At 32.6% G+C, this 25580-nt stretch overlaps 2 protein-coding genes across 2 annotated transcripts; both read left to right on the forward strand.

Annotated features, from left to right (window-relative positions):
* Window positions 1-231: 231 nt before the first annotated feature.
* On the forward strand, window positions 232-6193 carry LOC129306943 (ABC transporter B family member 9-like). Its single transcript, XM_054947770.1, is given in 13 exon segments — window positions 232-508; window positions 798-852; window positions 1336-1511; window positions 1700-1921; window positions 2016-2254; window positions 2594-3119; window positions 3224-3497; window positions 3653-4307; window positions 4388-4616; window positions 4711-4977; window positions 5054-5317; window positions 5417-5523; window positions 5525-6193. Coding segments are annotated over 13 exon segments (3768 nt in total). The 5' UTR covers window positions 232-289; the 3' UTR covers window positions 6060-6193.
* Window positions 6194-8453: 2260 nt separating this feature from the next.
* LOC129305032 (uncharacterized) lies at window positions 8454-12980 on the forward strand. The gene is made up of 5 exons (XM_054944933.1): window positions 8454-8638; window positions 8721-8926; window positions 9238-9932; window positions 10032-10124; window positions 12458-12980. Exons 2-4 carry the CDS (start codon window positions 8839-8841, stop codon window positions 10116-10118), a joined length of 870 nt encoding a protein of 289 aa, XP_054800908.1. The 5' UTR covers window positions 8454-8638; window positions 8721-8838; the 3' UTR covers window positions 10119-10124; window positions 12458-12980.
* The last annotated feature ends 12600 nt before the right edge of the window (window positions 12981-25580 follow it).

Consider the following 25580-nt stretch of genomic DNA (forward strand, 5'->3'; position numbering starts at 1 on the left):
AAATTAGATCGAGTTCGTAACAGAACCGACTAGAAGATTCTGTGCAATCCATCTCTCCTCTTCGATCGCCACTGTTCTTTGATTTCTTGTTTTTCCTACGTCACATGCATCATGCTACGTTTCTTTCTTTCTTCTCAATCATTATCGTTTAACATGTTTCGTTAACCACAGTGGAATTCTTGCTTCCTTTCTTTATTCAGTTCGCAAAATTCTGTGGCTAAAGGAGAAGAAGAAAGACATTATCAACGCAGAAAAGTTTTGGATCAGTGAGTGGCCGGACTCAGCAGCCATGGCACAAGGATCAACAGATTCATCGGGAAACCAGAGAGTTCCCTTTCACAAGCTCTTTACTTTCGCGGACCGTCCCGACGTGGTCTTGATGATCATCGGTACGATCTGTGCGTTGGCCAATGGATTATCACAGCCTCTCATGACACTGATTTTTGGGAAGCTCATCAACACGTTTGGTTCGACTGATCAACCACGCATTGTGCGTGAAGTTTCTAAGGTACACTATGCATTTAAATTACTAGACTACTGATGTATTTGCTTTTCTATTTCTGGATTTTGACTATCCCAAATGAGCATGTAGCTTCTAAGCTGTATGATGAAAAGCCAATTTTACTTTGCCACGTCACTTTTGGAAGAGGGAAGGGTAGTTTTCTCTAATTAGACTCAAAAGACTGAGAATCTTTTGTTTTCCTAACTTCATCACTTTGCCTACTTAATTACTACAATCTGGATTACAGATTTTACGTGGGAAAGAAAACTAATTGATATCTGTTACTTTAGAACAGGTTGCATTACTCTTTGTATACCTGGCTATTGGTTCTGGCGTTGCTTCAAGTCTCCGTAAGATTCCTCATTCTTTTATTTCTATTTCGTTGATACTTCGCTAGTTTTAGGAAGTCATATAAATTTGTTTATCTCATAAACGTAAGCATATTGAGGAAGGTACGTAGGGCATCGTTTTCTTAAGCTTTCCAATTTGGGAGAACACGGTAAGTTCAAACTTTTGTGGAGTACATTACAAAATGCGTTTTCTTGAATGCCGCATCCAAGTTATCATTCCAAATCTCTTTAATTATATATATTGATATATTTTGAGAAAAGATGGATAAAAAACCAATACTATGTAAATAAAGATGTGATGTAAACACCACATACATTTGTATTCTTGTCTTATTCTTAATTTGTTCACAAATCCATATGAATGTAATGGCATCTCTTAATTAATTGGTGATCGCTATCTGGTAAGCCACATCTATATTTTGTGTGTTTAGTTTAAAGAAAATTACGGGCAATCTGGGAGTCATTTTTTTACATATGCCACAGAGGTAGCTAGTTGGATGGTGACAGGAGAAAGGCAAGCCGCACGGATTCGTGGTCTGTACTTGAAAACAATATTAAGACAGGATATTGCATTCTTCGACACTGAAACAACCACAGGAGAGGTCATTGGTAGGATGTCTGGTGATACCATTCTCATTCAAGATGCCATGGGCGAAAAGGTGAACCTCCTTTCCTTTCTTATATGGAAGTCGCCATAATCAAGTGTCTTGATCTTGCAAGTATTATAGTAGTCTTTTCTTCTATTCCTTACCCCCCCCCCCAATCCTGTATTGTTCCTTATTCTAGATCGATTTAAATATGGATTAGTGGTCTGATTCCAATAGAACTCATAAGAACTTTATAACAGGTGGGGAAGTCTCTGCAACTTGCTTCAACTTTTGTCGGCGGTTTTGTGGTTGCCTTTACAAGAGGATGGTTACTTGCTCTGGTTTTGCTTTCATGTGTTCCATGTGTTGTCATTGCTGGTGGAATTTCGTCAATGTTTGTGGCAAAAATGTCAAGTCGTGGACAACTTGCTTATGCAGAAGCAGGAAACGTGGTTGAACAAACCGTTGGAGCTATTAAAACAGTAGGGCAAAAAAAAAAAAAAAAAACTCATACTAAGTGTCTGAGATGTTTGAAATTGTTCTAGTGCTTGACTAGTACTTGTGATATTGAACTAGGTTGCATCTTTCACTGGGGAGAAGAAAGCAGTAGAAACGTATAATAGCAAGTTGAAAGTCGCCTATAAAACAATGGTTAAACAAGGGATGGCCACGGGGCTTGGATTTGGAGTTGTTTTGTTTATAATCTTCAGCACTTATGGACTTGCAATGTGGTATGGAGCCAAGCTGATCCGCGAGAGAGGGTACAATGGTGGAGCTGTCATCACTATAATTATGGCGCTTATGACGGGTGGAATGTGAGCGAGACCAATTTCGGTTATGGTTTATAATCTTTTCCGAGGCCCTTTCAGCTGAAAGACCCAAGCCACTGAAGACTTTTCGTTACGACAACTATTTTTTATTGAATTGATTTTTGTCAAACTGACTTTTGGCAAAAAAAATGAAAAAATAAAACTAAACACGCACTATGTTTAACATAACTTGGTGTTCATTGTTCACCAGTAGGCTCTTCATAAATATGAATGAAGTTAATAGTAAACATCTAATATGCCTTTACATATCATACTCATCAATCTTTTATCATGCAACACAACCTTATGTACCTTCCTTACGTCTTTGTTATCTTATTGAACCAGGGCACTGGGACAGACATCGCCAAGTCTCAATGCATTCGCAGCAGGTCAAGCTGCGGCATACAAGATGTTTGAGACTATTGAAAGAAAACCCAAAATTGATGCTTATAACACTAATGGGGCTGTCTTGGAGGACATCAAGGGAGATATTGAACTTAAAGATGTTTATTTCAGATACCCTGCAAGGCCAGACGTGCAGGTTTTTGCTGGATTCTCACTGCATGTTCCAAGAGGCACGACCAGCGCTTTAGTGGGTCAAAGTGGAAGCGGAAAGTCAACTGTAATTAGTTTATTAGAAAGATTCTATGACCCTGATGCTGGTGAAGTATTTATAGATGGTGTTAATTTGAGGGACTTCAAACTTAAGTGGATAAGAGAAAAGATTGGGCTTGTTAGTCAGGAACCGATGTTATTTACAGGTACCATCAAAGAAAATATAGCATATGGCAAGGATAATGCAACTGATGATGAAATAACTACAGCGACAAAGCTTGCCAACGCTGCAAAATTTATCGACAAAATGCCAAAGGTATATCAAATTCTTTAGTTTTAACTTTTAATGATAAATGCACAGTTTTGGAATCTTAGAGAATAATTATAATACTTAGTCGATATTTGTTTCACTGTTTGCAGGGACTTGACACCATGGTAGGGGAGCATGGAACTCAACTTTCCGGGGGACAAAAGCAACGGATTGCCATTGCAAGGGCAATTCTGAAGAACCCTAAAATCCTCCTTCTTGATGAAGCAACAAGCGCACTAGATGCTGAGTCTGAACGCATTGTTCAAGATGCATTGGTAAATGTCATGTTAAACAGGACCACAGTGGTTGTTGCTCATCGTTTGACAACTATTAGAAATGCTGATGCAATAGCAGTGGTGTATCAAGGGAAAATAGTGGAAAAAGGTTACATTACCTACTCTTATGCATTTTATTCTTTTTTTTTTTTTGGGCCAAATTTCATTCACATATGAATACAGCACCGCGACTAATTTTATTGTTAAAATCCTTGAACTCAAAATAATTACATATACACTTTGTCATTTTTCTTCTATTAGCAGGAACTCATGATGAGTTAATCCAGAATCCTGATGGTGCTTATTCTCAGCTTGTTCGTCTCCAAGAAGGTGCAGATAAAGCTGAAGCTGGAGAAAAATCGGAAACAGATAAGGCCACTACCAGTTATATAGACAGAAACATTTCTTCCTCTGAGAACCAAAAATCATGGTTGAGATCATTTAGAAGAATTTCATCAGGAAGGCAATCTTCTCACTCACTTAGCCTTGATCTAGCTAATCGAACTAATACATATCCTTCTGGAGAAGGTGATGATCCTGGAAAACCCAAATCTGCAAATGTCAAGCGGCAAGAGGTTTCCATTATGCGCTTGGCCTATTTGAACAAAACTGAGATTCCTGTGTTATTGCTTGGATCAGTTGCAGCTGCAATACAAGGCCTAGTTTTCCCTATATTTGGCCTCCTGCTTTCATCAGCTATTAGAATGTTATATAAACCACCTGAACAAATGAGGAAAGAATCAAAATTTTGGGGAGTTCTTTATGTGATTTTGGGTTTAGTTTCTTTAGTGACTCTACCGTTACAAAATTACTTCTTTGGAGTTGCTGGTGGAAAATTAATAGAACGAATTCGTTCTTTGACATTTGAGAAGGTTGTGCACCAGCAAATCAGTTGGTTTGATGATCCTGCAAATTCAAGGTAAATTAACAAGTTATTATAGGAGTTATTATGCTTTAATTTCTATCATTCATCAAACTCAAATGTTTCTCATCTTCCAGTGGTGCAGTAGGTGCAAGGTTATCTACAGATGCCTCAACTGTGAGAAGTCTTGTTGGCGACACCTTGGCCCTTATTGTGCAGAACATAGCAACAATAACAACAGGCCTCCTTATAGCATTTTTAGCTAATTGGAGACTCTCTTTTGTGGTTCTTGCTGTGTCACCTTTGATTCTTTTGCAAGGAGTATTTCAGATGAGGTTTCTGAAAGGGTTTAGTGCAGATGCTAAGGTTAGCCTTCTTAGTTCTTACTTTCTTTATTGCCAATAAAATCCAAAGGGTTTTATTTTGGACACTTATTTTTTGTTTTGTTTTCCTGTTGTAGCTGATGTATGAAGAGGCCAGTCAGGTGGCAAATGATGCAGTTGGTAGCATTAGGACTGTTGCATCATTCTGTGCTGAGCCGAAGGTCATGGAAATGTATAGGAAGAAATGTGAGGGGCCAGAAAAACAAGGCATTCGACTAGGTTTTGTTAGCGGTGTTGGTTATGGCTTCTCCTTCTTTGCTTTATACTGCACAAATGCCCTGTGTTTCTACGTAGGATCCATCTTTGTAAAGAAAGGGTTAGCAAATTTTGGACAGGTTTTCAAGGTATATCACTAACGGACTGTCTCCACATATTTGTTTTGCTGCTTTTGATATGGTTCTTACTGTAGGTTACTTGCAGGTTTTCTTTGCTTTAACGATTACAGCAATAGGGGTTTCCCAGACGAGTGCCTGGGCACCAGACACCAACAAGGCCAAGGACTCCACAGCTTCAATATTTAAAATCCTAGACAGTAAACCCAGCATTGACTCTAGTGGCGATGAGGGCATGACATTAGATTCTGTGAATGGTGAAATTGAACTCAGAAATGTTAGCTTCAAATACCCAACAAGGCCAGATGTTCAAATTTTCAGAGAACTGAACCTAACCATACCCTCTGGAAAGGTATTCAATCAACATGACTTCAAGGTTTTAGATTGAATAAATAGCATTTTCTTGCCAAGACTATATGATGTAATTGCATTTCTTATGTCTTTTTCCTAGACTGTTGCTCTGGTTGGAGAAAGTGGCAGTGGAAAATCTACAGTTATAAGTCTCCTTGAGAGATTTTATGACCCTGATTCTGGACTTGTACTGCTAGATGGAATCGATCAAGGAGTTGAGATTAAGTTGGTTGAGACAGCAGATGGGTTTGGTTAGTCAAGAGCCAATTCTTTTCAATGAAACTATCCGAGACAACATAGCTTATGGCAAAATAAGAGGTGCAAATGAGGAAGAGATAGTTGCAGCAGCAAAAGCAGCCAACGCATACACGTTCATAAGTTCACTTCCAAGTGGATTTGACACCTTTGTTGGGGAGAGAGGCACACAATTGTCAGGAGGGCAAAAGCAGAGGATAGCCATTGCAAGAGCCATATTGAAAAACCCAAGAATCCTTTTGCTTGACGAGGCAACCAGTGCATTAGATGCAGAGTCTGAACGTGTAGTTCAAGAAGCCTTAGACAATGTTACGGTGAATAGAACTACTGTAGTGGTAGCTCATCGTCTCTCCACAATTAAAGGTGCCGACGTCATAGCAGTAGTGAAGAATGGAAAGATTGCTGAGAAGGGAATCCATGACTCCTTGATGAAGATTAATGGTGGTGTTTATGCTTCGTTGGTCGCTCTGCATATGAGTGCATCATAAGAGGAAAATGCAAGTCTAAAGTGCCTTGCTTGATATCATGGCATGCGTAACGTTAAATAATAAGGATGGCGAATAACTTTCAAGTCACTAAGCTTTACGTTTCCTCTTAAAATGAGAAGTTGCGGCCACTGATTAGTGAGGGACCTTCAAATCTCAAAAAAGAGTTATTAAAATTTGAGCCTTTTTTTTTCAAGCCAATGTACTCGCCCATCTCAAATTATAAAATAACATTAGATAAATTTTTTTATCTCAAAATATAAAATAATTTAAAAAAATTAAGGTTTTATTAATTATATTTTTTTATTATTACCTTTCAAGTGAACAAAATTGAGATGATATTGTAACGTAATGATTAAGTGTGTAGGGATATTTTTAAAAACTTATAGTTAGTTTTTGAAAATTAAATTTTTAAGGTATCATAATTACATTTTATTGATATGTGTAATGTTGTTTTAAATTATTTTAGAATTTGGGATGGATGAATTACTTATTTGTTGGGAATATGGTATTTGATTTCACTCTCCTGTGCAATTATTATGTTTGAAAAACAACTTAGAATACACATTAAAATTGAATTTGGATCTCACGCATGTCCCAACTACACGCATGGAATGAGTGGCACTACATGGCAAAATCTCTTGCTCCCAGTAGAATCAACAGCCATAAAAATTTTATAGAATCAGATATAGTTTTCACCCAATCTTTCTCTCTGCCAACACTTTACATTATTTTCTTCTTCGCGTCTTTCGCTTCATTCCTAGAAAACTTAAGGAAGATTGTGTTTCTTTTTCATTTTATGGGTGCGGAAGTGAGAAGATGCAGAATCAAAGAGACATAGTTTACATACCGCTCAAAGGTCCCAATAGTCCCTGTACGACCTTCTTCACTCCGAACAACGTCCCAACATCTAAAAGTTCATTGTTTCAAGTGAAAAAAAAAAAACACTAAAAATACTGAAACTAGCAATGATATTATTGAAGAAAAAATAGAAGAAAAACAAGGTATAAAGAGGTGTGTTCTATGTGTATCCTCTGTTATCTCTTTGGACTTTGGTTAAGAATCTCGAGCAAATTATCAATTCCAAAAGATATGCGGGAAAGAGGGATCAAAATTAATACATGATAGCACCAAACGAGGAAGGAGATTAAATATGCATCAGCCGAAAAAAAGAGAGAGAAGAAAATTAGTTAAATACCGAATTTGATTCTATAAAATCTTTATGACCATTGATTTTATTAGGAGCAAAAAATTTTTTTACGTGGTGCCACGCAAATGGGATCCACATCCTTAAAGATTTTAAATATTATCTTATCAAATTTAATCATTGTTAGATTCAATTCAAGTTAATTCTCTCATTACAATTTTTTCTTCCACAAGATTTGAATCTCAACTTGTCAGTACAATTTTAGGAAAAAAAAAGTCAAAAAGACCAAATAACAAATATTTTCAAGCATAAGAATCAAAATTTTAAAAAATAAAAAATCTTTTAAAGGAATTAGGTTTTGGATAAGAAAAGCACTAAAATGTTATGATTTAATATTGATTTGACATTTGTCCAAAAAAAAATTGATTTGATATTAAAAAAAATTAAAGAGATTGCATGGTAAAGAATTAATCATATTGGCACAATGAGACTCACCACAAATATTCATTATATTTTATGCTTTAAAGTACTATTGACAATTTGACATGCCGTTGGCAAAAAAAAAAAAAATATATATATATATATATATATTGACATACCAAGAATATTTACACTGAACATACCGAATTTAAAATGAAAGTACGAAACTGTGCAGAGAAATACACAGAAACAGATCAATAATTCATGGAGTATTATCTAATTTGCCTTTTGATTTGTTTTGAGATAATTCTGTCAAAATTTGGTTGTCTTATTAAATTCTATTAAGTTACTAAAAAAATAAATATTTGAATTATATATATTATTGATATAAAATTTAAATAAGGAAATTAAATATTTCCCCACAGTAACTACCTAACTATTCTCTGTTCAGAAAATTTATATATAGAAAATGAAATATAAAAAAAAATTGATGAGATTTGCTTCTATTTTTGCTCGAAGAATGAATTAAGAAAATTTTTTTGGTAAAAAAAAAAAGAATTAAGGAATTTTTTTTTACATATCCTTTTTTTAGAAAACGAATTTGTCTCTTCCTTGTGGAGATAAAAAATGTGGAAGTGGGAACCACACAAGCCCTGACAAAATACTGAGTTGGCGCATTACAGACCTCTCGCTTTCTTCTTCTGCCACACCATAACTTGTGCAAAATCAATAAACAATTAATCAAAATCAGACAACCCAACAAAATTAAATTAAAAGGAAAAAAACAAAAATTCCTTCCGCCATTACTCTCACCTTCTTTTTTCCTGTATTCTTTGATTCTTCCCATTTCCCCCTCTTGCGAATATTTTCTCAAGTTTGAAACTTTAACTCAAATCCACCACGTCCTCTTCTCGCTGCATTTATTGCTACTCCAACGAGCGCGACGATGGTAGAAGATGCACTCACTCAGTGACCTCCTGGTGTCGTTCTTGCATTTCTCAGAAAACATCTTTCTGTAAATCCCTGTTCTTTTGATTTATTTGAATTATTGGCACAACAAGTCTCATTCTTAATCTCATTCTCTCCAACACAAAAAGTGAGAGAAAGAGATACACACACACACACACACACACACTCAGGGGCCAGAGTATTGAGACGGAACGGAAACACCCCACGATCTGTGGCGTGTCATTGTTTACCTAACAAAGCCTAATCATGCCATCAGCTTCTAGGAGGAGAAAGGCTGCCAAGAAAAAGAAGGTAAAGGAGGCTAATATCAACCCCTCAAGTGACGGCCAACAAGGTACTTTATCAAGGCATGCATAACTGGCAAGCAATCATGCGTTCATGCTTTTCAATTATTGATTATCTGTGCTTGTTGCCTTTTCTTTTGCACCTTTTTTTTGGTTAATTGGGTATTTGTGTATCTGTTATTTCTTCTTGTTTTGCTATGTATTACGAATGTGCAGCTTGTCTGTCCAGTAGTTCAAGTAGACACCGCCACACACCTTTGAACTTAATGATCGATTGTATTTGGGCAAACTGGTGCCTGGGTTTTTGTTAACGAGGCTGTTTTCTTGATATTGCTTTGTTTGATTCGATAACAAATGTTAGGAAGTGATGATTTGAAGTCCCAGGATGAGAAAGGAAGCGATGCTGGTGAGGTGGGTTTATCAGCCAATGAGTTGAGTGATTTTGAGAGCGTTGGATTTGTTAAAACAAAGGAGGACATTGTTGGTAAAATCGGTGGGGAGTTGAAATCAGAGGAGACTTCTGATGGCAAACGTGACATCATTAAGTACACTGAGTCTGCTGAAGAATCAAATCATGAGAATAAAAACTCCAATGCTACTTCAACCTACGGATCTCCATCTGAGAGGGACTCTGATTTTAAATCCTGTAATTCAATACAAGAGGCAGCAACGCCTGAGTATTTGGGTAAATCCTCTGGTTCGGCACCAGTCCAAATGATGTTCATTTCTGAAAATACGCCATTCAAGGAGATCGATGATTCAGTTAAGACAGAGAGTTTAGTGTCTGTGGAGAAAAGCAGTGATACTGAAAGTTCTTTGCCAGAGAAGCCAGCGGCTGCTAAAGTAGGAGCAGCAGATCTTGGTATGCAAAGAAATGATGATAAAGTATATCCCTCCTCTAATGAAAATGCTGGAGTTTTAAGTTTGGATGTATCTAAACAAAAGGAATATGATAGTAAATTACCAAATTCATCATATGGTAGTCCTCTCCCTGAATCTACTAATGCTATAGAACATACCAAAGATTCTGAAATTCCGGAATGCTCTGAAGAGCAGGTATTACATTTTCATGATTGCAATCTTAATTCGACCCTTGCAAACGTTGTGTGGTAAATTATACTTACAACTGTTTTTCTTTAATGAACTGGTATGCAGCCCCTAGTGGCATCGGATCCCCCAATGCGAAAGTCCTCCTGGTTGAATTGCTGTGGATTGTTTGAACTGCTAGGCTCTAACAGATAAAATCAGGTTGGGAGTCATCATATAACTTAGATTTAAATTTGTTTGAACTCTCTGGTAGCCTTAAAAAGTTTTGACATGCTATAACACACATGATTTCCTCCTATATTTCCTTTTGTGTTTTTTATCTTCTTCCTTACTTTGGGGATCTAAGTAGTTTATTGTGGTTATTTATGTTCTGTAACTGCTTAAGGCCATTAGAGAGAGGTTTGGCTGAGTTTGTTATGTTCTCATTTTGTTGACCTTCCTGCATGGTGTGCATATAGCTGTTTATTGTTAGATGGATCAATAAATCTTGTGGTGACAGAAACAGCTTGATATTGTGAACGTTAACTGTGCAATATGTGATAGTCTTAAGTGTATCGTTTATTCTTGTTTCTATTCCTTATTTGTTCCTTTCTTTTAACTTTTGAGATTATCTTTCTGATGCTTTCTGTCGTTCCCTTGTGTAAATTAAAGAATATGGACTTGACTCTCGAGCATATCTCTAATCTCAAATGATTTGCAAGTGAAGAATGTAACTTCTGAGATAAACTTGTCAAGATGTTTATGTCTATGAGAACAATTATGTTCCAAGTTTTTTCAGAATGTGTTGGTAAAATTGGATTCTTTTAATGAAATCTCAAGTAATTGTAACATTAGAAGATTCGCTGCTGTTTGACTAATACAGTTGTTGTGTTCCGTAGCTGAATGAGTTTCATGTGTTACCCAGAAAACAAGGATTGATTTTGGGAATGAATTACTATTGTTCTTTCCATGCCTTCCACAAAGTAATTTGCTTTCATCTCATGGGTTGCATCTCTGTGAAATGAAACTGATGGCTGACTTATATGTTCCCTTATGATTGCTTTTGAATGCTGAATAAAGATATATCTACAGGTGTTGATCTCCATTAGGCATGACCATTTGTTGATGTATACCCCCCCCCCTCTTTTTCTTGTTTGAGCACTAGTTCAACTCACTAAATGTTTGACCATGAAAGTGAGCCTGCCTTGCCGAGTTTTACATCACAAAAGATATATCTTATTGGGCTTGTTTGGTTCTATTTTCTGTTTTTAAAACAATTTTGCAGAATAGTTTTTGGAACAAGTTTTGGAAACAAAATGGAAAAAAATCTTTTTGAATCATTATTTTGGAAAACATATCTAAATTGGTGAAATAAAGGGTGAAAAAATAATTTATTTTATTAACATAATTGTCATTTATGAAAGCATGATATTTTTTATTTTTTCTCTAGTTTTGCAGAACAAAAATTAACAAAACATTTAAAAGATATTCTGGTTTTTTTAGTTCTTCAGAACGACGTTTTTTTTCCCCCAGAATAGATAACAGAAAACACTGGTTGCAATTAGTGCTTCCCATCCTGTACTCCTGTTGGGGATTGGCAAAGAGAAGTAGGTTGTGATATAGAATAATGATTAGTTTAGGTCGTACCATTGTCATATTAGAGAGACCCCATTTAGAAGAAGCTCGTAGGTAGAGAGGAAAGGAGTAAGCAAGAATAGGTTGCAATTCAGTTTAGAGAATCTGTCAACTCTTATTTAGGTCAAGAACAAACTCTTAACTATAGTGTAAATATGATTAGTTGATAACTATTATCAAGTGAGCTGAGGCTTGAGGATTAGAGCCTGGTTCCCTCATAGAGTTACTTGGTAGCCTACTCATTATAGTCTATCCATAACATGTACCCAATCCATTACTTCAATACTTGTTACTAATTAATTATTTGATATTATTGAATAATTGAAACATATTCTGTTGATTAGTCTAAAATTACAACTGATCCTGCATTCATGAAATTAATTTTCCAATAGCTTGCATTGGCCAAATCTTTAAAAAATCTAGGCACTTCTCCTGTGAATTTGCACAAATTCTAAAAGGAAGGAGCTATAATATTCATTACTTGTGAAAAGTGTGGCTTGTAAAATATTTTAACACGCTCACATTTTATAATCAAATTACTTGCAAAGGCACCCTACAAGTAAGAGGAATTTACAGAGACTAGAATAATTATGGTAGTTAATGATTTTGAGTGAGGTTATTTTTGTCTTCAAAAGTCTTCTTCCTCTTATTCTTGAGGCTGAGTGCCTCCCTCCGTTTCTTTTGACTTTCTTGGCTGTAAGACAACTATAGTTCATTACCTGTTATGCTGTTCATATTCTTTTCAGCTGATTATTTAAGTGAAATGGACAATTTGCTTGTAAGTTAGATGTTGGTATGTAACTATGTGTTAATGAATTTATGATTTGTCAGAATTCCCATTACAATTATACATTCTGGGCTTGTACCTTGTAAATTGAGTTTTAGTTGATAGCTTCTGTCCTTACTGCTTCACTCTGCAGAAACATGAGCATGGGGTCTCATCTGATGGGTGAAACCTGAGAAGTCCTGGGAAGAGGATTTGATTTAAAAAAATTTTCTGATATTTTGATCGAAGATGCCTCCTTTAATATTCTGCGGAAGAATAATGAGCAAGAGGTCTAATAAAGTTCATATATGATTTATATACGCTAAGGACTGAGGACTATAGCGGTAAATGTGTCAGCAACAGTAGGAGACTCAGTATAACTGAGACTTTGGACTAATTTTTGTTCATTTTGCATGCAACGTTTTTTTTTTTTTTTGGGTCTGCCATTCGAACTTGCAATCTGTGGGCCGAGTGTGCGGCACACTAACCAACAAGCTACAAGTTTTCATGGCTGCATGCCATGTTTTTGTGTCGTCTGTTTTCTTGATTTCCAACCAGCTTTTTCATAACGTAGAGCTGTGGCCTGTGGATTAGAAGTTGGGCTTATTATTAGAAGCTGATGTGATTCTTTCATTCTTGGAGAAATGTTATTTACATTAAAACAAGTATTCTAATAATTTGTGGAGTATTGTAGTTTTTAAACAAATCATGATGAAAGAATTGTTAAAAGAGAAATAACATCAAAAGGAAAAAAGTATTGAGATTTATCTTCAACACATGCTTTTACATTATTTTATATTAATTTTTTAACAGAAAAAAATAAGGCCAACTTGTTGCATGGCAGATTATGTTATCATTTTTAAAATAATTTTATATATGTAAATTTAAGATTGTAGGTAAGATAGGTATTGAATGATAAAATAAATATTAATTAGTGGGTGGCCTTTAGCGCTTATTAATGTTGGTTCAGCTATTTGACAGTCCGAACGAAAGTGGTGGAAGATGGATGGGGCAATGGAAATGTTTGGCAACTTATTTTAAAAATAATTTTATATTCCCTAAAATGAAAAAAATATATTTGATAAGGTATTTTTAAAAAATATTTTGAAAATTAAAAAAATTAAATATTATTTTGAAAAATAGAAAATGAAAATATTTTTAAATGTTTTAGGATTATTGTTTTTGAAAAATAAGAGAAAATGCAAAAGAAAATATGCTTTTATTATTTTTTTCTTAAAACATTTTCTACAAAACAATAGTTCTCGTAATAATAAAATAAAATAATTTCAAACAAGATTGTACATTCATTTCTTTTCATTTTTGTTATTTTTTCTTGAAAGAAAAATAGATGATAAAATAAAATTGAAAGAGAATGTCATTATTTTTTTAATAGATGTGAAATATTTCAATCCGGATTTATTTAGCACTCCATCTATTCTAAATTATAAAATATTTTTAAAAGAGATTCGGTGTCTCAAAATATAAAATACTTTAACAAAAATAAATTTTTATTAATAATATTTTTTAATATTATTCTTTTTATATATTATCTCTTTTTAATATTCTTTTACAAATGAAGCTTTAAATGAATAGTATTTTTAAAAATTTATATTTTTATATTGAAAAAGTAAAATTGTAAAGCACATTTAATAAGCTTTATTGATACATGTGATTTTATTTAAAAATATATTATAAATTGAGAAGGAGGCATTATTATGTAATAATGTTGCTGCATTTGCATTTGGACGTAAGAGAATTTGAATTTAAGTCAAACTTATCATTTAGATCCATAAAAACTTATGATGTGTTGGATTAATGAAAATTTGGATTTAGATTTGGATTTTAACCAAATTTTTCATTTGATTACACAAAAAATTATAAATTTTTAAAGTCTATTTTAAATTATAATTCCTTTATAATTTGAAATTTTCTCTATGCCCTAATCATTTAAAATTTTAAACACTTTAAACATTTTTTTTAGTTTTTACTATTAATACTTCTATGGCTCTCATATCTTCTTTTATCTCTCGTTGATTAAAAAATAAAAATAAACTCATCATTTCTTTTTCATTTTTGTTTTGAATCTCAATTAATCTTTCTTTTTCATTTGAAATTTTTTTAAACTACTTAAACAAAGAATTTTAAATACACAAATTTCAATGTGAGATTTGAATTTAAAATTTAAGTCCAAATCCATCAATCCAAAGGTTACCTTAATAATTTGGATCAAATTCAAATTTAAATTCATATTTTATTATAATTGTTTTTGTAATATCAAAACTCTCTTACACTTTTAGTTATTTGAAATGCTAGTTATTCTAACTCCCACTCTTTTCATTTTTAGTTCCCATATTTCTTTCATCCTTAACTTAAATTTGAAATTTTTTATATCATCAAAACAAAAGATTTTCAATACATAAATTTTAAATATGATATTTAAATTTAAAATTTAAGTCTAGATCCACCTATCCTATCGAAACAATACTTTTATGTTATTGAACAAACAGATTCTTTGTAGAGTGCAAAGTAGATTATGCTAATAGGCAATGACATCATGCCATGTAACAGCAAGCTAAGTTCAACTCTTCATAGCGACATTAGGTCCAAGCGAATTGGCGGCTTGATTATATCCATTCAGCCAATACACACAATAACATAATCAAACGTAGAAAAACAAACACATGCAGGACAAAAAAAAAAATTCAATTAACAACTTCAAACATACATACAAAACAAAACAAATTATACCTTCCACCTTTATATTGATCAACATCTTGTGATATGGACCTTGAGATCATGATCTCACTCGAATCACTATTGAAACTAAGGGAGAAACAGGATGATCTTATACAACATGTGCTTGATAATTACAAAAGATATAGCACAAGCTATATTATCTTCAGTTGAATGAAGGACAAGTCCTTGCCCAAGCAAATCCTAAGTCCTGCGGCGAAACTAATAAACTTGTATGGCAGCATGTGAACAATGTCTCTTTTCTTTTAGATCCATCTTTTTGGTTTGAATTTGATCCAAGCAATTAATCTTTTCCCCATATCTGTTCATCCCTTCCCATCGCATACAAATATATTATTACCATAGTACAAGGATTGATCTCATGTCCACTTGGAAGAATGTCATGTTTGATTGTTTACCCTGGGCACCTTAGGTACGGGAGGATACAATCTCAGAGATTCCCACAAGGTGGCATGGAGATATACTTGATCTTTTACTTCCTTTTCTTTTTTGATCTCTCCATGAATCTTTGCGTCTACTGAAGGGTGTTTACCAACAAGCCAAAAGAACCACGTGAGAGCCGAAGTCATGGTATCTTTACCTGCAAAAACAAGATTAAAAGCTGTGTCTCTCAGAAACTTTTGTGATCCATGTAATATTTTCCTTCTTCCTCCCTCATCAAACATGCTAGCAAGTCAATGGCTTCTTTCTCCTTTGCGTTGTCACTGATTGTTTTCTTTCACATTGGCCTGCCCATTTGGACTTGCCCGGAGCAGTGTTAGCATAGATGTATCATGGCAGAATGACACTTAATTCATAATTGAACCATTTTATCACGATAAAGTTCCAACCAAATTTAAAATACAAAAAAAGTCCCCTGATCCTTAATTCATTTTTTTGACTAAATTTTAAACTTTCAAATTTGCAACCCTTTTTACTTTGATTTGAAACTTGATTTCTTAATTTAATTTAAGAACACAAATGTTTTTGTAAAAAACACTAAATTTTAATATTAAATTTTATAAGATTATTTATTCATTTTCAAGAATCTGCAACTTATTCTCTTGAACTTGTAACTTTATCCACTACAATTTTCAACTCTATATCCGTATTTTATTTATAAACATAATCTCAATATTTATTGGGAGAATTTCAATTAAGGACCACAATAGCTACTTAATTACATGTAAGATTTTTTTTTTTTGGAAATTTCAGTTTAATCTAAGGAAGAAAAGTTAAAAGAATTTTGACAATGAAAAAAACAAAATACCCTTAACTTGTTAGGAAAAATAACTCATTTTTAATTTTTTTACTTTACTTGTTAATTTACTAATATTACTTGTAAATTATATTCATTTGTTAGACAATCAATAACATTAATTATTAATTTGCTAACATTACTTGTTAATTTACTAATATCAGTTTTAAATTACTGATAGTGATGTTGTTGCTTAAGATTGAATAATTAATGTTAAGTCTTCTATAAATATAAATATGTCAATTTATATAATTTGCAACTCATATTACTAAATTAACAAGTGGAGTAAGAAAATTAACAATTAGCAATTCTACATAATAAGTAAAGGGTGTTTTGGTTTTTTCACTGTTGAAGCTTTTTAACTTTTCTCCCTTGAACTGAACTGAAATTTTAAAATTTTTTTGAGCCCACCTGTAAATTAAGTAGCTGTCGTAGTCTTTAACTGAAATTCTCCCATATTTATTTTTCTCATGAGAAATTATCTATTTAATTCCAAGAATTTACAATCTACTTTACCTAATGTGCAATTCCATGTACCTTAGTTTACAACTTGAGTTCCAAATATTATTTAGAAATTTATAAATAAAATTTCTTAAATAAAATTTCTTAAATAAAATTAATACTAAAATTTTGTGTTCATAAATAAAATTTGAATATAAAATTGCAAATATGAGAAAGTAAGTTGCAAATACCTATAACTCACAAAATAACATTATAAATTCAAGGTTCAAATCTTGAATTTTTAAATAAATTTTTGAACTTGAATTGTAAACTAAGTAAATAAAATTATAAACTATAGAGATTAAGTTGTAAAATCTTAAAATTGAGTAAATAATTTCTCATGAGAAAAAAATATTGAAATTGTGTTCATAAATAAAATTAAGATACATAGCTACAGATCATAATAAATGAAATTACAAATCTAAGATAGTAAGTTGCAAATTCGAACAAATACTTTTATAAAATTCAATATTGAAATTATTTTTTATAAAACATTATATTCTTAAATTAAAATGGGAAATTGAATTGTAAATTAAAGTAAAAGGAGGAACATTTCGATAAATAGGCCGTAAATTTATAAGTTTAAAATTTTATCAAAAAATTAATTAAGAACCAAAGGACTTCATTTATATTTTAAAATTTATTGAGATTTTACTAGAATAAAATAATTTTTTTGGCAGTTAAGTCTCATTTACTTGTATACTCCCTCCATTAAAAAATATAAGATATTTTTTGAAAAATTAGATGTTCAAAAATATAAAATATTTTCAGTCTTTTAAAGTATAATTATTGCCCCTGTTTTAAAAAATGACCCTATTGAATAAATCATTTTATGCTATGTTTGGATACATATTGATTTAAATTTGAATTTAGATTTGAGTCAAATTCATTGTTTGGATAATTAAAAATGTATGAATTTGAATTTAACCTAAATTCAAGTTCTTTCTCAATCTCTTTGTAAGCTGAAATTTTTTTTAAACTCTTATTATTTCAAATCGTAACTTAATCTCTTTTGCAATTTGATCCAAATCTACAAAGGTTTTAGTTGCTCGCTAGCAGTAATTAGACCGGACCATCGAAGCTGACGGAACCAAGCTGCCACTATTAACTAGGATTGAACTGTCATTGCCAACTGAGATCTTGGACTAGAGGGTTGATTTCCATTGGGACCAAACCGCCTGCGTTGGTAGGGATTGAAGTGCAAGCAACAATCCAAACCAAACAACTAACTTCTACTAACACCGGACCGCCGGAATCGACCTGAATCAAATGGATGACTTCTATTGGGATTAGATCATTGACGATGACCTGGACAAGCCCCCAACTTCCAACAGGCCAACTTCCAATAGGACCACACCCAGACAATGATAGGGATTGAGTGACCTATTTCCACAGGGATTGGGCAAACAACGAAGATTGAGATAGGACAGATTGGATTGATGACAATGACATGGACTAGATGGCCGACTAATACTCGGACCAAACTAATAGTGACAATCAAGACCGAACAAATGAATTCCATAAAGACCAGACTAATAACGACGACTGAGACCTAATAGCCGACTTCTATTGGGATTGGACCGATGACAATGACTAAGACTAGATGATGAACTTCCACTAAGACCTAGAGGCCTGTGCTGATTGGAGGTGGAGCTTATCATAACTAGGTCATCAATGGTCCAATCCAAGTCACAAGAGGTCATCCGATCCCAGTTAGCACAGGCCGCTCGGCTTTGATGGAAGTTGGTCATCTAGTTCCAATCATCACCCTCAATCCAATTCTAATGAAAGTCAACCGTCAAGTCTCAATCGTCATTGTTAGTCCAGTCCTTATGAAAGTTGTTTGTTTGGTCTTGGCCGTTGTCTCTAGTCTAATCTCAATGGAAGTTGGCTGTTTGGTGTAAGTCATTGCAACCAATCTAATCTTGATGGAAGTTGGCCGTCTAGTCCTAGTCATCATCGATCCTACAGCCCTAATCAACATTAACAATCTAGTCTCAGTGAAAGTTGGCCATTCGGACTATCAATTTTTACTGGGAATAGACTACCGATGTCATCTAAGTTTTTTTAAAATTCAAATATAGAATTTAAAATTTAAAATTTTTTATATCATTCAAATAAAAAATTTAAAAATTATGAATTTTAAATGTGAGAGTTTAAATATGAGATTTTAGATTTAAATTTACTTATCCAAACACAACCTTATATTTAATTTAGGATGAAATATCTTATTAAATAATAATAAATATAAAAATATAAAATTAATTTAAAGATAACTAATTATTTTATTAAATTAAATTTGATGAAAAATATTTCATATTTTTGTACGGAGGTAATATCAAATAATAAAGCTATCATTACGGATACTGCCAAATGTCAATCCTCAGCATGGGACGCGCCACGAAATGACAGCTAGCCCAGCTCATCCTTTTAGAATAGTCTTGATGATTTCCCTACGGGACACGTGTCGATATCTTATGGATCCTCTCCTTTTAGCTCTCTCTCTAGTGAGTCTATACAAGTCGTATTGCCAACGGGGCATTCAAGGTAAAATCAAATAATTGAATATTCTATTTTATATCTTTGTCTTTTGAATTCATGCTTTAATTGAACTCGTATTGTCCCTTATATTATATTTTAAAAAGTTTTATTTATCTTTTTATATAATTTACTTTCTCTTGATTTTTATAATTTTTAATATACAATTTTAAAAATACCTTGTAATAAATTCTAAAAAAAGTGTACAAGAAAATACTTCCTCCACGTCAAATTACTTTTTTTAAATATAAAGACAAAAATTATAAAATAATTTTTTTAAAATAATTTTATTATTTTAATCAACTCACATTAATTCATTAGTAAAGCTAAAAAAATGAGCCAAGCTTGTTGGGCCTACCCATTTAAGCCAGCACAATAAGAGGGTTGAGCTTGCAAATTAGGATCAGAAAATGATAAACATTCTAAAATGGATTGACCTGTTTAGGCTTTAATTTAAACGAGTTGGCCCTAACAGGCTAAAGGCCAGCTCGTTTAAGTCTGCATAGTAATTTTTTTCCCACATCAGCCTGCCTTCCCAACTTCTTGTGTGTGGACCTCACCTGGACTATTGCACAAAACTTCAAAGCTAGAGCCCATATCTATTGAGAGGGAAAGGGGGGAAAAAAACAAATAGCCAACCCTAATAATTCATTAATTCCCTTCACTTCACAATCCACCCACGTTGTCTCATATCACCTCACAACTCTCGCGATTTTAGAGTCTTCATTCACCCTTTAGATTTGAACTCTGCTCAATGCTTGCTCATTAATATTCAATTGCTCACTACTCACAGCTCAACTCAGCGATTGCCTCACCCTTTAGTCTCCAAATCCATTATCAACAGTGACCGATGCTATGTCAATCAGTCCTCATTAATGCTCAATCTGAAATCCAATGCTTGCTCCTCAGTCCTTTCCTTCACTCTACTTCACCAGTGCTATTTGAAGCTATTAAGTATATGAGTTTCCAAGTTTCATTCATTAAGTTAGTGAGTCTTCGAGTTTACGAAACCCTCTCCTTTGACCTTCATTAAAGTCTTCGGCTCTTCTTGTATTCTTCGACCTTCATTCATCATTTTGAGCTCACTTGTACTCTTTAAGATTGAATCTGACTGAGTTTATAAGGTGCTCGTACTCTTTAATCTCCATTTATCTCTTGAATCACAATTGCTTGCATGTTTGAGCTTTTTGCTCTTACCATTTTGCAATTTGTTTTGGTGTTCTATTTGGCCTTGATTTGTGAGCAATTTGTTCTTTCTACTTTGATGCATTGATAGGCAGATGAGATTATAATGTCTACCTTACAATCACACAAGAGTAAGACCAAAGCAACCAATGTCTCTCGCAATGACTTAACTAAGTGTGATGATGGAACACTAGTTAAGAGTGGTGTGCTCCCTACTTCAGCTGCTAGCAATGGCAGTGTCATTGGAAAAGATGAAAGAAAAGTACCTATTGGCGTAGTTCAGGAGGCAAAGGACATGGGTTATGAATTAAACACTAAAAAGTCTAGAGGTAAGTCATGTTCTTTTGTTTAAGAGATTGATGAATCAAAATCTAAAATGGCTAGAACTTTGATCTCTAATGTTTAGAAGTATTTTGCTAGAGTTGATGTTAATGGAAAACCTAAAGCAAGGTGTCATGGTTGTCAAACTTTATTAGCATCAAGTACAGTTAGTTAGAGCTGATAATTTGAGCCAAGCCTGATAAACTACCTGGAACCCACCCGAAAAAAGTTAAGGTCAGGTTTGGCTATATAAGCTTTTTTAAGAAAGTAGGATACTTTAAGCTCAACTATAAAAATTTCTAGCTCTATATGTATATAAAGTTGGCAATTTTAGTCAACCCCAATGGGCTAACCCAAACCTGAAAAAAAAAAAAATTAGGGCTATGCTTGGTTATATGGGCTTTTTAAAGAGGATAATATACTTTATGCCAAATCTAAATAAGCCCACCCGGCCCAAATTATTGGTTCTAAGGCAAATGGTACTTCATATCTAAATAGACATGCTAAGTCTTGCAAAGTTCTAGACAAATTTCATGATATTAGGGTAATGTTATTGGATAAAGAAGGCAATATTAGGTGTTGAAAAATTAATAATATGCAAATTCAAAGGATTATGACTAGGGCCATAATTACATGATTTTCCTTATTCTTTTGTTAAATACAAGTGGATCAAAGAACTATTTTTAACATTGAATCATGATGTTAGGCTCTTTATTAGAAAAATTGTTGCTATTGATGTTATGAAATTCTTTTTGACAAAAAGAAAATTTCAAACAAAAGTTGAAGAGAAATAATAGCAAAATTCATTTGACATTTAATTGTTGGACTTTTGTGACTTTTGAAGGGTTTATGTATTTGAAATCCCATTTTGTGGATGAAAGGTGAAAACTATGTAGTAAAATACTCTCATTTTGTAAAATGAAATCTTCACATTCTAGGATAGAGCTTCCTAGAAAAGTGCATGAATGCTTGATTGATTGGGGAATTGAGAATAGAATATTCTCAATTACTTTAGACAATGCATCTGTAAACGATAATATGCAAGACATATTAAAAGAGAGGTCAAGTTTGCAAGATGACTTCAAATTGGTAAGTAATGGAGATTTTTTTTTTCATATGAGGTTTTGTGATCATATCCTAAACTTGATAGTTCAGGAGGGTTTGAAAGTAACAAGTTTTGCTTTGCATAAAATTAGAGAAAGTATTAAATTTGTGAAAAGCATCAAAGGCAAGGTCAATTCTTTTTAAATAATGTGTTGAGCAAGTTAGTAGTACTGAGACACCTCAATAGGCTTGCGGTTAGATGTGGCCACTAGATAAAACTCCACTTACACAATCGTTGAGACTGGAATTAAATATCATTGTACTTTTGCACACATGGCTATAAATGATACAAATTACAAGTTTAGTCTCACACATGATGAGTGGGCTAGAGCTGATACAATGTGCACCTTCTTGAGGCCATTTGAAAAGATCATAAGGTTAATTTTTGAATTATCATATCCGACTTCAAACTCTTATTTTATGCAAATTTCAAAATTTGAAATGTTGCTTGATGTAAAGCCCCAATCCTATAATTCAAGAGATGGTTAGGAAAATGAAACACAAGTTTGACAAGTATTGGAATGAGTATATGTCATTCTTGTACTTGTAATAGTTTTTTATCCAAGATGGAAGTTTAATATGATACAATATTGCTATACAAAGATTGACCTTATTACTTGCCATAAGAATGTTGCTAATATTAAAAGCAAGTTAATATTCATCTTTAATGAATATTCAAGTATGGGAACATCTACTAATCTTGGAGTTGGGGGGGTTGCAAGTAGGTCAAGTTATAGAGCTTCAACAATTACCACTCACCATTCTTCCTTGGCTTGATGTGTTTCAACATCAACCTCTTTTGATGATACATTTGATATAAGTTTTAAATTCCTTGTCTTTTAAATTCTTTCACTTTTTTCACTAATCTAGTCTTTTTTTGATACTTTTTAATCCTTTATAAATATATGATGCATGATTATCAAGATATTTATGCAATTATGGATCATTCTTCCTTGGACAAGTCTGAACTTGAAAATTATTTGGAGAAACCAATACATAATTAAGCCTGATAGTTGGAAAGGATTATATGTCTTGAACTAGTGGAAGAATAATCAACATTGGTATCCAATTCTTTCAAGGATGACAGCTAATATTCTTAGCATTTCAATCACTATAGTAGCTAGTGAATCAGCTTTTAGCATCGGTTCACGTGTCCTATCAAAGTACCAAAGTTCCATTCTTCCAACAAATGTTTAGGCTATAATTTGCGCTTGTAACTGGTTACATGGTTTTATGTACGATAGTAATTTTTATTTATTTTATTTTTTACCATGCAAATAATCTAATAAATAATAACTATATTGTGTGAGTGTTTTTGTTTATTGTTTGTTGCAGATAATGAAGGTGAAGAAGAAGAAAAAGAAAATTTTGATATTTTTGCCCCTATAGAGCTAGCTTTAAGTGGATCACAACTAAATTTTGTTGAACTTGATAATAGTGAAGAAGAAGAAGATAATGATGATGCTACTAATATATGAGTATTTATGTGCATTGATTTAAGGATTTTCATGAGACTATGATTCTTGGTGGTGGATATTGGATAGATTCAGATGATATTGGCTTAATTGCTTGCTATCTTTTTGATTTGTATTGTGTTTCTAACATCCAGCTCATTTAGAAGTGGTTTAGTTTGTTTGCTTATTGCTGCTTGTAATTTGAGCTTATTGCTACTTATTGTATTTAGTTTGTTTGCTTATTAATTATTATTGTTTAGTCTATGTGATTTGACATTATAGTAAGATTTTATGTTACAGTTGAATGAATGAACTATTTTTAATTTGTAAAACAAAATGGAAAAAAAAAGTAAAAGGACCCAAAAAGCCTGCATAGTTGACCTCAAGCCTATTATGTTTAGGGCCGAGCTTCAGATATGAACCCCTCAAGGAAAACTTAGGTTTAAACGGGCTAGTCCTTTTAGGCCATAGTTTGTTAAGGGATAGCCTTTTAGGGTCGAGCCAGCTGTTTTTCCATCTCTATTCATTAGTGAGTTAAAAATAATTTATTAAAAAATCAAACTAGATATGATGTGTGTTAACTTGCAATCCAAGTGTCATCATCCTATATGTATAATTTGGAAGAACCATGTGGCAAATATTTTTGAAAAGATATACATTGTTTGTTCAATAATATGACATTTTTTGAGGGATTAGATATTAAAAAATAAAGTAAATGTGCATTTTTGTCCTTAAAATATTTTTTAAAGAACACCTAACACTCTAACATTTTTGTTAGAGCAATTTTGCCCTTGATGTTATCAAAACGAAACATTTTTGCCCTTTTCGTCAAATTTCCAACATTGACCTCAAACTTTAACCGTTAAAAAATTTGATAAAAAGAGCAAAAATACTCCATTTTGATAATGTTAAGGGTAAAATTACTCCAACAAAAATGTTAGGATGATGAGTACTCCTTCAAAAATATTTTAAGAATAAAAGTGCACCTTTATTCTAAAAAATATAATGCATTTTGAGTTTTTAAAAATGTAATCATTACATTTTTTTTAAAGTAAATCACTTTATATTTATTTTAAGATAAAATATTTTATTAAATAAAAATAAATATAAAAAATAGGTTTAATTTAAAAATAAATAATTACATTATTAAAAAATAAAATTAAATTAAAAATATTTCAGGAGGGAGTATTTGTCTGATGTCATTATCATGTCTTCTATGCTGTTTTGGCAGGTTTCCTGTGGGAACGCCCACATGGATGTGCCATGCATGCCGTGCATCAAACAGTGCCGCTATGTGTTGTCAACTTTTCGGGTGTACTTGGGTTTGTCTGTTTGTTAGGATATAGAAATCCATCATTATTCTGTTCGTATGAAAACTTCCTTCCTTTAATTTCACCACTTAATATTTTATGTTTATTTTTCCCCCCATAATTATAAAGAAAAATGTAATTATTCATTTCTATAATTTTATCAAATTTTATTTTTAATTTTTATAAATTTTTTTAGTATTTTTAATTTTCATAATTTTAAAAAAATTAGGTGACATTTATTTTTTAAATTTCTATAGTTTCAATTTTTTTAGTGTTTGTAGTGCCTATAAAAGCTGAAAACACTGTAGAAATTATAAAGATTAAAAACAAAACCTAATAAAATTGTAAATATTGAAGGTTATGTGTTTCCTAATTATAACAACGTTGGTTTTCCAGTTGGATAAATTAAAGCTATTGAATGTTGGAGAAAAAAAATTATTAAAATATGTATATTTAATAAAGATAAAGTTAAAAATTTATTAAAATTTAATATAAAATTAATGAATTTTAAATTTTTTTTTAATTTATATTAAAAGTAACTTATAAATAAAATTAGTGAGAGAAATAAAAAGTATTGAATGGTCTATGCTACTTTATCCAGCATGTCAATAGATCATCCCTTATTTATCATATCCTAATTTCTCTTATTTAATTACAAGAATAATTTCAGAATAAAAAAAAAATATCTAGTAACGACACACGATCGATAATCATCACGTCATACAACAATATGAACTTAGGAGAAAACACGTAGGACATAAATAGTTCCACAACTTCTGGATACTTCATTCATTCATAATACATAGAGAGAGAGAGAGAGAGAGAGAGAGAGAGAGAGAGAGAGAGAGAGAGTTCCATACCTTCACACAAAGA

Source organism: Prosopis cineraria, unplaced genomic scaffold (assembly GCF_029017545.1).
Source record: "Prosopis cineraria cultivar Desert tree isolate PC_DT_omini unplaced genomic scaffold, ASM2901754v1 PC3, whole genome shotgun sequence".
Taxonomy (NCBI): Eukaryota; Viridiplantae; Streptophyta; class Magnoliopsida; order Fabales; family Fabaceae; genus Prosopis; species Prosopis cineraria.